Consider the following 15,346-nt stretch of genomic DNA (forward strand, 5'->3'; position numbering starts at 1 on the left):
AGAGAGATGGGATATGTTTAACGTCTTTTTATTAAATCATAATCCTGATTTCCCCTAAACTTGACAAAAGACATTTAGTAACCTGAAGTTAACCAGCATCCTTTGCTTTGTATAGACCCAGTTGTTTGGAGACCAAGCAGAACAAGATGACTGTACTTCACTGCTAACATGCAGTGAGTTGCTGCTGTCAACAGTTACTATAATCCCAACATTGAAAAGTGAAATTAGAAATAGTGCCCGACAAGTGACATTTGATCAGCTGTTTCAGGAAAGGACTGAGCTTTTCAAAATTGAAGCTTTATATTAGTGACAGGTTTCTAATGGTTTATGTCTTCAGCAGGAACCAGTGGACTTGGCTGTCAGTCAAACACAGGGCAGGGAAGATTTGATGACAACAAGGAAATATTAGCACATCAGCATTAATTACAGAAGGTATATGTTCGTAAAATGTCATCTTTTTCATTATGTGCTCCAACAACCGTCTCAGTAACAGCACCGATGATCAGTCAATGTGTCAATGAGTCAGTGTGTTGAAAAGTGACACAAACGTAACCTTTCTTTTTTGAGGGCCTGTTGTTTTCTTGAGATATGGACTAAACAAATTACATTTTGAAAAGAAACTTGAAACCAAATGTTGCCTTTTCCATCCCTGTGTCATCTTTGCTGAAGGGCAAACACTCACTGATGCTTCCTTTTGCTTTCACACGTTTTCTGTTTTAGAAAAATGCTGTCATTTTCATTTGTGTCTTTCTTACAATTAGCACACCGATGTGTCTTTTCTCCATCCCCTCCCTGCTCTGAATTCCTTTTATTTTTTCACCCACAAAGCACAGTGTATACTGAGTGCAGTTTCTCTATTTACCGTCTCCTTTATCTGCCTGTGTCCCTCTCCCTCTCTGTTTCAGAGTTTGATGAATAATTATATTTCTCTTATCATATCTGGCTTTGATATACCAATTTATTAACATCTAAATAGATTAAAGTAAAACTATACTGAGCCACAGCGTTTTTAGTTTTTTTTTTGTAAAGTTGGTGACTTGAAGAACAAATGCAGAGATAAGAGCAGTTTTAATCTAGTCTGACAAGACCACATTGTTTAAAACCCTGATGTCTGTATGCATCTAAATAATAATCTAATAATAATAATAATCTGGGAACAACGTTGCTGATCTTGGTATCATGAGGTCGCATAAGGTGCACGGTAGCTACCCAACCATCAGATGTTTTCATAAAAATAGTCCCATCTTGTTTCGAGACAGATGAACATCAGCTCAACCAGCACCCAATCTCACATTAAAAACATCCTATCAGTATCACTGAGTTTAAATGTTTGCTGGGCAGCTGTGGGACGTTGGAAATCGTGTTGGTGCCATTGGTTATATTTGGTAAAAGATAATTTAATGCAACTCTACAGGCAGATCTTATTTTTAGGTTTTTGAAAACAGGGCAGAAAATCCAGTTTACAAAGGTCATGTTAATGGAGCTTTCAAGGATATAAAAACATTAACACTCAAAATAGCCAATCTGCCTTGAATACAGATGGAACTTTATAACTCCAAACTCAAACGGACATTTTCTCCTCTCCAACTCAACTCAACTCACTAAGATGACCCAGTACGAACCTGTGTATCTCCTTAGATTTTGTTCATCTCTCTCACACTCTCCCTTACACACTCACTTAAACAAACAGCACATGAAGGTGGAGCCTTCTGCGCACATCCCTTACACTCACGCTCGTTTGGCATGCAGCATCTCAATGAGCAGGTTGTTGCAGGGCACCTCTCCACTCAGATGCATGTAGCACAGGTAGTCCTCGGCCTGCGTGCTGAGGGAGCGCAGCTCTGGCAGCCGCATCACCAGCTGGCTGAACTTCTCCTGGAACTGAGGGTAGGTGGACAGGGTGTACTCCAGCAGAGCCGCATTCACCTGTTCCTGGACACCCTCCACAAATGCCTGGTTCTCCAGCAGCTTCACATCTGCACACACACCATGATACATAAAACATCTTTAATACTTTTATTAGATTTCTTAAGGCAGCCATAAAATCCCTGATAGTCTACAACATATAGCTATATTGAATAGATGATACATTGAGGGAGATGTTAAATAAGATAATTTTCCAGGACTTAAAGGTAATTACGGGGAGGTCAATATTGTTATGAATGTATTGTGCATTTGAATGGGATTGTATGCTTCAAGATATAAAATATAAACTAGGACAAGAAGATTCATCTGGTTTTATTGTGCTTATCCAGTTACCTGCTGTAGGGATGCATATTTTAAATTGAATTTAGAGTTGGGCATATATAAAGAACAGACTTCCCATAAACTGAAAATCAAGCCTTTTAATAATGTGATTTTGTTGAAATATATAAAAAAGCTTTACAGTTTACACTAATTCCTTTCCTTTGTGAAAAGGTTTGTCCTGAACTTTGAATTAGTAATTTGATGAAATAATCTCATCTCACGGTTTACTTACTATGACATGTTGTGGAACTTTCAACAACATGTCATCAGGGAATAGAGATTTATACACATTTTGGAGCCAGCTTCATGGCGACTGATTGAACTGCTATATGCTGTTCTTCCATTACAGCCGATACAGTCATCAGGGGATTCAGTATCTTGCCATGCGGTGTAATATTGAAATCTAAAAAAGACTTGTGTGGACCTCAGTTCACTTTCTAGAAGATTCCTCTTTTGTTATATACATTTGTTTGCTTGCTTATTTGGATGACAACTAGTTAGTGCCAATATTGAGTTTGCAATTTTGGTTTCAGAGAAATTGCTTTAATTTGTTCCAGTGTGTTAGTATTAAACTTACTATATATATTAAAAGGCTATTTCAGATTAACAGAGAAAAGAAACCAATCACTTTGATAAAAAAAACTCACTTATGTTGGCTACAGGGTTGCAGTTATACAGTGTATTATAGATGGAGCTTATATATATATATATATATATATATATATATATATATATGTGTATATAAGCTGTACTTTGTGGAGTGTGGGTGGCTGTGTGTTAGTGTTCGTGATTCTGTGTACTTATGAGACAATAGCCAAGCCCTTGGTTGGACCGGCATTCAACATCAGCTGAGCCCATCCTGGAGAATCCTTTCAGACAGTAATTACATGTTTTGAATCAATGTTCTGAATCATCTTTTCAAACTGCTTAAGGGCAATTAAATTACCCCCAACAAACCTGACTCTGAAGATGAGGGAGAGCGAGAGCGAGAGCGAGAGCGAGAGCAAGACTGAGAGCGCAAGCAAAGAAGCTGCCGGCAAAGACAGCACATATTTTCTGCCTACGACAAGTGCTCTCACCATTCAAAAGCTCTTTGTTCCCCGCTTTGCCAGCGCTAAACAGCAAACACTTCTGGGAATCTGGGCAAGCCGCATCTATGCTCTCTCCATCTGCACAAGCCGCTACATGAATGTTGGTCCTACTATCGAATGATAGAGCCATCCATTACGCTTCTTTTGAATGCCATTAGTGGACAATGGAGGAGGATGTCTTTGTTAATATTGGCTTTTGTCAACCCTAGAAATTTAATTAATTAAATAATTAAGTGAATTTATTGGAGGGAGAAAGGCCAGTTTGGAAAATACTTGTAACCTTATAGATAAATAGGTACTGCAGATAGGCTGCAGCGGTGACAGATTCCCATTAAAATGTCTCTGTTGCTATTCAAATAGTGCCAAAAGACAGCATCAATATGTCAGCGCCACAAACATGATTGATTTTTGCATCAAAACTGGCTATTATTCTGCAAGTACCCAATCTACACGTTACACTTGTATAACCTCAGGACTTTCAAAACATATTTTGTTTTGATTCAAGGATGAATCAGTCTCAATAAATATTGGAAAATCTGTACATGAAATAATAATTATTTTTATCCTATTTGAATGTTTTAAGTCTGACAACAGACTTAAAACTATAAGATGACAACATGCCTCTTCATCCCATCACATTGATGGATTACAAACATGAGGGTGACTCACTGGGGTTGAACAGGAGGAGGAATTTCATGCAGGCGATCTCTCTACAGTCAACCTGCAGCACCCGCAACCTCGCCGCCAGCTCCTGACCTCTCTGCACCAAACCGGACAGAGTGACCTCAGCTTGGGACAGGATGGATGACAGCTCCACCTGCAAACACGGGCTACTGGTTATTTTCCAAGCCCCTTAGTCATTAGACTTAATTGCAAAGACTCTTTTTTTTGTGAAGCGTGTTAAAAGCTGATCCCCATTTGCAGAATTTTTGTGATGTTTTTATTCCGTCTGCATTTGAATCACAATAGAAAACAGAGTTTATCCATCAACATCAGTCAAACAACATAGAGAAAAAGATGTGTTAAAAAGATATTTTGTGCTGTAAATATGGATCAGTGGCCTTTGTATAAAATATTTTAAAATATCAGTACTGCTAAACCTGCTCCTTTTATAGATCAAACAAAGACAATAGACACTGGGACTGCAGTTCGAAGATTTGGTGAGGTGTTAGTATATGAATCAGACTATGCATTGTTTTGAGGGGAAATTGTAGGTGGGAGTTGGTACCTCCTGGCCGGTCACCAGCAGGATACTGTCTTCCTTTCCATGTTGCACTTGTCTGAAAATGTGATCCAGGACCAGGAGTTCCGACCAGCAGTTATGGAGCAGCTTCATTTGATCTCCCACCTTCGAACAGACAGATGGATGGAGAGAAGAGACAGATGAACCAAGAGAGCAGAGACAAATAAATCTTCTTCCTATGGCAGGTCTACAATCTGAGGTTAATTCTGTTCATACATTCACATCTCACAGCTTTTTTTTGCCTTCTCTTTGTTGACGTTACACTGAAAATCCTGATCGATATACTTTCAGACATGTAAATAGTTGGGATTAGTCATCTCTTAATGTCTCTCACAGATTCTACACTCACCTTGGATGGAGGAAATCAATAACCACCTTTTCAAATGTATTTTCTACCATTTTGTGTTGTTTAAAAACATATAACATGGTCTATGGAAGCCTCTGACTTTTCCTTCTTCACGTGTAAATTTTTAAAAAGTGTATGTTGCCTTGCAGACAGATCTCACTAAATTATATGACAGAAACAGAGATGAAAAAAAGAGAAGAGAAATGAAATGATGCTTGGTGGTATGTGTATGTCAGTATGTGTGTTTCTTCGGTGAATGTGTGTTGTGTATTTATGAGCATCGTCTGAGACCTGGTCACCTCTCCCTAATCTTCCATCTGCTCTGCTCTGGGGGATGGACGTGCAATACTGTCTACACAGTGAAGGACACAGCAGTCAGTAATTTTCGAGCCGCAGCTGCTAATAGGCCCAAACACACATTCGTCTGACACAGAGCTGACAGAATTACTGTCTTTGTGAATTAAACTATATATCAGTGGTTGAGGGGAGGGTCCAATCTTGTTGGCCACAAACCAACCTGAACTGCTGCAGTGGTGGGGTCCTGGCTGTACAATGATAAAGGAAGGGGTTAAGGAAGTATGAGGTCTTAGCGACCTCCTGCGCTTCCTCTTCAGGAGGAGTTGTACACTGAGTTGCAGCCAAAAAATCAGGGGAAAAGAGTTTTATTTTATGTCAGTGTTACTGCCTGCCCCAAGCACTAGGTTACACTGATATACACCACAGGTTATAAGGCTGTCATATATAATGTTTTACCTGTGAGAGCCACATTGTATCTCACGGCAATGAAGTAAAAATCTGCAGGATTATCACAGAAAAAGCATACATCATCAGCTATGTGCGAAACATCGGGTCATGCCATGTTCAGGAAATATATTTCTTAATACTTATATTAATAGATATACTTTTTAATTACATTATCAATAATTACTGAATAACTGGACCCTACACTGATACTGAACCAAGAATTGCACTTCATATAAAAAAATGCTGCCCATAGAAGCACTGTATGAATGTGTGTGTGTGTGTGAATGGCAATAGCCTGTACTGTAAAGAATAGAAAAGTGCTATATAAATACAGACCATTTACCATCTATATTGGCAGATTTTTGACTTATACGTTGCTGCTACACTGACCAGAAAAATAAGAGACCTGGCAGTTCCTACATCCTTTTACGACCATTTCAGATTTTTGAGAAAACATTTGGTCAGAAAACAACAGCAGTTTTATCAGTTTTATGGTGAAGATAACAAACAGAGCTAGTTGAATCTTATGTAGAGAGAATCACTAAAATTTCAATACCTCCTTATGCCCTGTGCTTGGCCCAATTCGACCAGCTTACTGTGCTTGGTGCTTTGCTTAAAGTGGGTAAATATGACATAGAGATGAACTGCAGATGTTCACATTATGGTTCCTTTGAAAGCTGTTACTTATCCATCATCTCCCTGGTGGTTAGTGAAAGTAATCTTGGGCAGGAGAGGCTAATGGTATTACGGCCTTTTCAAATCAGTAGTCAGGCAGTCAATGATTGGCAATACCAGCACTGGCACAAATATATATTGGCATCACACTATCAAACCGTAATGTAGAAACCCTGACTACAATACCAGGAAGAGCAATATAAATCCAACATGTCTTGATTCAGCCTGCTTTGAGAGGGATGACAGTGTCGCACACACACTCCTCAGGTCTGCCCATTCATTTTATTTTGCTGAATTAAGAGTTGAGGCAACATGTGAATGCGTTTTGCAGTTGTGTGACAGTGTTTAGACGATGCAAGTTTCTTCTGTGTTGTCAGTGGGAATAATGTTGATTGTGCTGCAGTGCAGCTGTGAAGAAGCAGTGGACACAAAGCCATGTTCAATAGGTAGCAGCAGATACTGCACAGCAGCACTATTGGCAAATGAAAAAGCTGGATTGCTACTTACTTTGGAAACATCTAGACTTAACATAAACTGAAACCTGTACTGTTAACAGCAGACACAATATGAGAATGTTACTGCAAAATGATTAAATCTAATGTTGGAAAAATTATTTTAATATCTAAAAAGATTGAATATACAATATGCCTCACTGACATTTGTATTGTGACACAGAGACACATAGGGAATATATTAATATTTGATCATATTCATATTTAGTGTCTTATGAGGTCTTGTCTTTCTGAAAATGGCTTCCTCAAATTTTAAGTATTATGTGTATAACTTTGTTGCTCAGCGTAAATCTTTATTGCATAACATTTTTTATCAGAACTCTTCAAAATCTTCCTGGACATGTAACTGTGTCACTACACTGGCTCTAGTAGCAGCATATTCATGATGGCCTGTATGTGCACGTCCTCAGCAACAATGTAGACGAGCGCGGCACAGAGCTGCAGTGGAGAGCTGACTTTACCCGTTATCGCCTAAATGGAATGTAATAATCCATCCCAGGGAAACAACTCTTTCTGCCGGAGGCTATCTTGAAAAACAAATGCTCCGCTATATTCTCACTGTCCATGCTGGCCGTCCACTGAACATTAAACTGCTCTGACTGTCAACAGACACATTAGATGAATTAAGCATGAAGCTTTGAGGAGGCATAATCTGACTTTATAGTTATTTTACTGGTGGGGGGGGGGGGGGTCATATTACTGGGTGTAAAAGTGCAGATTTAAAAACAAAATGTATTTGATAAAATGAATTATATATGCAAATCAAAAGATCTCTTAATTTTGTTTAATATGCTGATATTGCTGATATAACACAACATTTTTAGAACACTATCTTTCAATGATATATTTTATTATTATTATTATATATATTTTCTGGCCCCTACTACCTTCTCTCCACCTAATACTTCATCTTACATACCCCTATGTTTCCGCCTTTCTCCAAATTACATCAAATAATTCAAAATGCACAGGGAAATTCTCAGTCCGTCCGAAGTGAAAATACAGTTTTTAATGTTTACAGAGAGTAGAGAGACAGAGAGACACACATTCTTATTTGTAATCATTTCTTATTTTTAAATTCTAATTAAATAATATTATACAAACATGAAAAAGCAAGATGGGAAACTTTTGAAATAAACGTCTCTGCCGAGGTTCAAAGTGTTCTTCCTAAAATTATTTCATTTAGGCTAGCCACTTCTGCCAAACAATGTCACAGCAGCTGGACTGTGGTTTAACATCACAAAGAGGAAGCAAGGATGATGGTCTTGATTTAATATAGGAGAAGTTTGTTGCTACTTGAATTCAGCTGTTGAACTCTTCTCAGAAAAAACACAGGAAATTAAAGGTGATTTATTGTCCTATGCCTATGACATAATAAAAGACCTCAACAACAATGAAAGAAATGTTGTTTTTAATATTTTCTCTCCAAGCAAATATCTTAATTGTACAGGGGATATAAAAAACAGTGATGTCACTGATTATCCTAAATACCAGTACACATGCATGTGTTGAAGGGATGCACTGAGGCTATGTGTGACTAAGACTCAGATTAGACATGAATATGTGAGCAAGTCTGCAGTATGCAACACAAATGTGAAACAGGCATCCCATTGCACAGTGCTGCAGGCGTGTCTGACAGAAAATGTTAATCAATAGTACTATATAAGACTTGAAAACATATGTCCAAGTAAATTTGAATCTGTATATTTTAGGGAGGATTCAATTATAACATGTTAAGACATTTTATTGTCTACTCCACGGTGATGACATAGGAGCACCTTCTGTGCCTCTCTCCTGAATCAGTTATGGAAAGAATGGTTGTTAGTCTGAGAGGATAAAACAAATCACACCTTCAACACAATGTGGTCTTTGTTTCTGAGACGAGGATGGCATAAAATAATCAAATCCTTCCTGACGTTCTCAACCATCATATTTAGTCCTTTTCATTCAACACATTTCCATTTGCAGCTCTACTGATATGTTTTCAGAATCTGAAACATCCATCTCTCACATTTGTATATTACATGTACCTTGAACAACCAACTTGTGTTTGTATATATTGTATTTTTAATGACCTCATCATCTGTTAGCAGCCCTAAACGTGACGTATGATGTATGCATGACTATAGTGCCCTTTTTACAGGAAGACATGCTGCTCTCTACGCAAAGATGTATCTGCAGAATATTTTCAGAGAGAAACTAGACAAAGACCCAGCTCTGTTCATCCAGCTCTGCTTACTTTTACTTTGCTTAGGTGATTTCAAACACAACAGACAACTCTTGTGTTAATAGTCCTGGCAAAATATGGTTAAAATTAGTTCATGTAAATGGTTCACTTCAGTGACCAGGGGACTGTTTCCCATATGTGTTTATATTAAATTTAAATACAGTCCAATGGCCTCAACCCAACTTCTGTTGTTACAGGCAGAGTATAGATATCATATCCTCATTTATAATATAATTTTGTCCTCATTGTTGTGAACCAAGCATGACTTGCCAGAAAATGATTCTGATCCTACATTTTTACTTTGATCAGTGGGTGTATTCACCCATACAGCGAAACAGTTAAACGCAAAAACACTATTGATTTCTAATGTCTAGTGTCTGTGTGTGTGTGTGTGTGTGCGTTTATAGTTATTATAGCATGCGTGCGTGTGTGTGTGTTTGTGTGTATGTGTGTATGTGTGTGTGTAGTTTTAGTGTGGCTGATCATCTAAATGCATGACATGACCAAAATACTCCAGCGTCATGATAAGACAGATAACGCATCAAGCTACAGTTGAGTAGAAATAAAATATCAATATATAGATCAAAATAGAGGAGAAGTTTTGTTTTTATGTTTGTGTTGAACATTATTGTTTGTGCATATGCGTTAATAAAGAAAACGAGAGCAAATCACCAAGATAGAGCACGTACTGTAAAGATGCTATGTAAGTGAATAATATGTTACAGTAATTTCATGGAGCTAATGCTTCTGTCCCTGCAAAGCAAAATCAACAAAGTACGGGCCTTAACCTCCAGCGGCTCATGCTTGTGCATGTTTTACATGTTTTAGTTGAAAGCTTGTGTACTCTCACATTCCATGTTTTTTTTACCTGTGTGATTTCCAGTCATTATACAATGGGCTTCAGCAGTGCATTGTGGTTGTATGAGTCAACTTTGGATGTATTTAAGGTTTTTTATACTGAAAGATTATATAAGGCTGTAAACTTAATTGCCAGCGGATCGGAAAAAACGTCCTTTTCCCTCTGATTTCTTAGAGCAAAGCAAATGTTATGCAACCGCGTTCCTATTTTCTTAAGTAACACATTGAATTAGGAAATAGGAAAACTGCAAAAAGAAAGAGAAGAGTAACGTGACATCTCCTTGCTAACGCTTGACGCTTATCAATGGGATTTACTTTTTCGATGCATCTGCACTAGCAAACCGATTCAAAAACTGCTGTAAATGATCATCAACATATCTAAGCTGTTCCTAAATATCATCACGTGTTTTAGTTATGCTAGATTCATCAATGATCATATAAAGTGTTTTTCAAAATGTTTAAATGACAGGGCCATTTTGAGAAGGGTTCTATACTTTGAAAGTGGACTCCTGTGGCTTCTAGATTTTCTGATTGTAAAATGTAAGTTTATATTTCAGAATTACTAAAAACAGAGACATACCTTAGAGTTTTCCAACTAACCTCAGTTTTGATACAGACATTAGGAAAGTTCATAAAGGTAGGAAATAGAATGTGGCATTCATGGATGGTGAGGGTTTTTTTTTCTGATTTCTGTTTTTTTTTAATGTGAATTTTGTAAGTGAAAATCTTAGGCATTAATGGAGGAAATGGTGAAAGTACAAATTTAAAAATCAAATGAAAAATGTAATTTTGCTTACTTTTGTATATGGAACATTTCATTTATGTTTTTTGTAGTATTTATCATTCCTCTTTTTGTGAAAAACAGCATAGATGACATACAGTACTAAGTTAGAATTTAGATCAAGATTTTAGACTGTCCTGTTCAAAGGCTGGAGTTTAACATAAAATTAAATCTTGAGTGCAGCTGTAAAATGTGACCTTTGAACTGTTCAGAGTAGACATGCCGGTGTGAACATGAGGATGGGGCAAAGAGCTTGGTACTCACCCTGAGCTCCTTGAAAAAGATGCAGCTTCGAGCCCACTCCACTATGGAGAAGAGAGTCTGGTCTGCCATGCGACACATTAGACTGAAGGTGCTGGGCTTGTCCAGCCGGCCCCGGCCACTCTGCTCCTGCTGCAGATGAGTCACAATCTTATTCTGCACCACCAGTTCATCTGGATCACAGCGCAGTAGCTCCAGCACCAGTGGTGGCAGGCTGGGCGGCTGTGGCGAGGCTGAGGGGTACATGTCTGGGTAGGGGTATCCTGTCAGAGACTCAGGTGAGCTGGTGTAGTCAGGACACTCAGCTTTAATTGCCCTGCCAGGGAAGGCTGTGTACTGGTACTGGCTAGTGATCGGCATGTGGGACTGCATGGCCATGCCTAAGGATGGGGGTCCATAGAGGTTGGCCTCGTAGTCTGTCGGGGTGATTGAGCTTGGGGTGGAGGGGAGCAAATTTTTGGAAATGGTGGGCAGCGTGTGCAGGGTGCCGGTGAAGCCATAGTCAGTCTGCAGCGGAGATGCTGGTGGAAGAGCTGCGCTCTCCAGCTTGAAACCATTGGATCGTATCAAAGCTTTCTTCTGTTGCTTCAGGGCCCTGTCTCTCTTGTACATGGGGCCAAATTTATTCCTCCCCCCACGCATGCGGTCTGCTCGCACCGCTGTCATACAAGGGACAAGAGGCAAAAAACAGATTTACTATTAAAACACAAACTCTACTGAATTCTGATCCACTGCCATCCCAATAAACTGAAACCAGACTCTGTACTCATAGACCATGAGCTGCATTTCAGCAGCAACTATTCATACAGAGTAAATAACAGACATGTTGGTCATTTTTGCTTCCCTTTTTAGGGCTGAGAAGAATCCCCAGAGTCTGTGCAGCTCCACTCCTTCTTGCAGCCTAAATAGAGCTTTTGATTTAAAACAGGGGAGTCTCCGGGGTTTTATCAGTAAGTCAAGAATGTGTCCTTTTTCTGCTACGGAAGCAGGTGCTTTCCTGCATTGCTGTCTGGGAATTAATCTCATCTCATGTGCATATAAAACAAGAGAGCCACCAGCACCAAAAAAAATTATTTATCTGTGTTTTCTTCAGAAAAAATGATGAACTTATAAACATTTAAATAAGGACAGCTAGTTTGTGGAATTATTATTAGAATTATACCATATAAACTGCAATAATGAATGTGTAACAATTTAAGTCTCTACATTTTCCCCTCCCAAGTAATAACTCATTGACCCCCCAATAAATGTTGACTGCAGATCGGATCCATTTAAATTTGGGCTGTGCAGAGTGAGGTTTACCTTCTAGCCGCATCCCGACGTTGAGGCATTTCTGGAAGCGACAGAAAGGACATCTCTTCCTCTGGGTCTTGTCTATTTTACACTCCTGGTTTTCCGCACATGTGTACCTCTTGTTATTCTGCACCGTCCTCTTAAAGAAGCCCTTAAACATGCATCACACATGTAGTTTTTAATCATCCAAACTTGTGTCTTCAAAACAAAACGTCATTAATTAATCCGCTGAGGATAACGTTTTTAAGTCTATATCAGAGGCTACATATTAAAATATATGAATTCATTTACACACCAGGATATAACAGTGTTTGACATTTTAGGATAAGAGAAGTGGAAATACAAAGTTTTTTCGTGTGTTTTTCTGCATCTTTACCTTGCAGCTCTCACAAGTGAGCAGACCGTAGTGGTATCCAGACACTTTGTCTCCACACACAGGACACAGCTCTTCAAGGTCATCATCATATGTGTATTCCATAACCTTCAAAGTCACACCTTCACACCCAAACACCCAAATACAAACACACGCACACACAGACACACACACAGACAGGACAAGTTAGCGCACTGTTGAAACATCCACCTTTTCTCTCAAGGATTATTAACAGAAAATAAAAAAGCACATCCTTCTTTATTTTTTCCAGAAGTCTAGTAAGAATAAGAAAATTTGATTTAATAGTTTTTCAGATGTCTTACACTTTAAAACACGTTATATTTTTTTAAATAAAATAAACCAGAATATTTGTATTCAAATTAACCTATGTTTGTTGTTGTTATACCTGTGAAATAAATAATATTGTTCTTGTTAATCAGCATGGCCGAATTGATGTTTCTTCATATTTAAAGAAATAGTATCATACATGTATAGAGCTATAAGGCTATAATAACACAATTTATTTGAAACTATCCCAATTATTTAATGAAAATCTATTTGGTGCACATTTAAAGCTGAATAATATACGATAGCCTACTGGTTGTTTTGGAATAGTTTTGTTCTGCATTCTTTATTAAAGCTCTTTTGCCCCCAAACAAATGTTAAGACATGAATTCAAATTTATCGGGCATTCAATTTATTGAATTGATCTGTGTTGATGTAGAATATGTATAAAAAACGTTGGTTAACGAATCTCGGAAAAACTGAGACATGATTTAATAGGATACCCAATTACCTACATGAGTTTATATATCTCCTATATATACATATATATATATATCGCTTTTCACAGTTATAATGACTGTTGTGATTTAGCGCTATATGTATGTATTATTTTATAAATAACAGCTAAATGCACCGAAACGTGAATTTTAAGACCCCCGCTCTCCATGCACTTTCTTTCACTGTGAATTTATGACATAAGATACAAACAATTCATCAACGTAAAATGTGACCTCTGTGAATTTTAATGAATCCACCCCATCAACACGCACATGACTTTTATTTCTTCTGTTTGTGTTTTTTATTCGAGGTTGAAATCTTGTACCTGCCAGCGGACATGAGGAAGCTTCATCACTGAGTTCACAGAATAATTCATCACAGGCTGGGGCGCTTGGCCCGTTAGACAGAGCGGTTGAACACTGCCCGGCCGCCGTGAGGAATCGAACAGCCGGTTACTCTGCGGCCGTTGAGCAGCCACGTTGAGGCAGAAGCAGTCGCGGTGATGAACGGGGACGATGTGAGGAATCAGGGCGAGACGTGGAGGCCATGAAACCGAGAAACCGCGCCCAGTGAAACGGTCCAGAGGACACGCGGAGAGTCGGAGGACGTAAGAGAGTGGCCGCGAGACGTTTGTATGAAACAAATCAAATGAATATGAGTTACTTTGATTTTATGTTATCATTATTATTATTATTATTATCATTATTAGTATCATTATTATTATTATTATTATTATTATTATTATTATTATTATTATTATGTACGCTCGTTGTTTGACATGCCGTGATCATCAATACATTAAAACAGGGTCGTTATATCAGACTATGAAGATTATATTGTCGACAGAATTTTAACGCTAGAAATTGAACAACTTAGCAACTAATTATTACAAAGGTCTATTTTATTCTTTATTATTCTTCGTGCTTTTTTCTAAATGTCTACTTAATTTCACAATTATTGGTCTCGTTTTATCTTAGTTTTTAAATAGACATACTTGGATTTTTTTTTATTTCCATTGTCGTTTAATAAAAGGGGAATCACAAATGTATCGGTTTTGTCATATAAAGACATTGCTGTATTTGCCTGTCAGACAACTTCTCATGTATCTTAATGAGACAACAGGCTGTGTATCTGTGAAGCTGAGGAATGACTTTGTGCAGGTTTAGGTCACAGAGCATTTCAACATATACCTGCATGCTATAATGGAGACACAGACTGATGACAGAGGAGAGCCTTACCGTGAGCCTTGTCTCCCAACATCTGTACCGCAGCCAGTCAGTGGTGGTCTGATGAGTAAAAGCTGATGGAGGAGTAGCTGCAGCTTCACATTGGCTGCTGAGCAGAGCAAAATCAAAAAGGAAGCAAATCCAGATGGACACTGTCTATTTTAACACTGCTTTAAGAACCAGTGTGGCCACAACTGCAGCTCGGAGTGAAACTCATTCTGTCCGCTCGCTCTTTACTGTGCATCCCTTATCAGTAAAGTTAGGCTAGCGAGCTGCTATTGGTGGACCCTGAGTCACGTGACGGACGCTCGCTGCCTCCCCAGTGAAAATGCGTGCGGACAGAGCAGCAGAGCGGTGCTGATGAGGAGTCATACCTTCTACACACACTCAGGAACCGGCTCGATCATCTCAATTTGTTTAGCAAAAAAACTATAAAAGAGCAGCTTTCACAGCTGTAGTTACAGAGAACATTTTCACACATTTATAATTTAATTATTTATGTTCTTACATTTACTTTTGATGCAGAAAAGACTGCAGAGGGAACTTTTGAATACACACGCGACCCAACAGATTATAAAACACTCAATTTCTCAAAATCTCTATTCTGAAATAACTACTGTTGTACGGTTACATCAACAATACTAATACCACTGATAATAATAATAATAATAATAATAATAATAATA

General features: G+C 38.3%; 1 protein-coding gene across 1 annotated transcript; it reads right to left on the bottom strand.

The window, feature by feature from the left end:
• Positions 1-12: 12 nt before the first annotated feature.
• On the bottom strand, positions 13-14,694 carry LOC133950791 (nuclear receptor subfamily 5 group A member 2-like). Its single transcript, XM_062384919.1, has 7 exons — positions 14,673-14,694; positions 12,655-12,773; positions 12,288-12,429; positions 10,989-11,644; positions 4,567-4,686; positions 4,008-4,155; positions 13-1,976 (listed from the first exon to the last, which is right to left on the bottom strand). Exons 1-7 carry the CDS (start codon positions 14,692-14,694, stop codon positions 1,729-1,731), a joined length of 1,455 nt encoding a protein of 484 aa, XP_062240903.1. The 3' UTR covers positions 13-1,728.
• Positions 14,695-15,346: the final 652 nt, after the last annotated feature.

This window comes from Platichthys flesus, chromosome 3 (assembly GCF_949316205.1).
Source record: "Platichthys flesus chromosome 3, fPlaFle2.1, whole genome shotgun sequence".
Taxonomy (NCBI): Eukaryota; Metazoa; Chordata; class Actinopteri; order Pleuronectiformes; family Pleuronectidae; genus Platichthys; species Platichthys flesus.

Excerpts from the sequence above, each read along its gene's own strand:
- LOC133950791 (XM_062384919.1), bottom strand. The coding sequence starts at position 14,694 with ATGTTGGGAGACAAGGCTCACG. Across the intron at positions 4,156-4,566 it reads TGCTGGTGACCGGCCAGGAG|GTGGAGCTGTCATCCATCCT; the intron begins GTACCAACTCCC and ends CCGTGTTTGCAG. Across the intron at positions 1,977-4,007 it reads CCTCCTCCTGTTCAACCCCA|ATGTGAAGCTGCTGGAGAAC; the intron begins GTGAGTCACCCT and ends GTGTGTGTGCAG.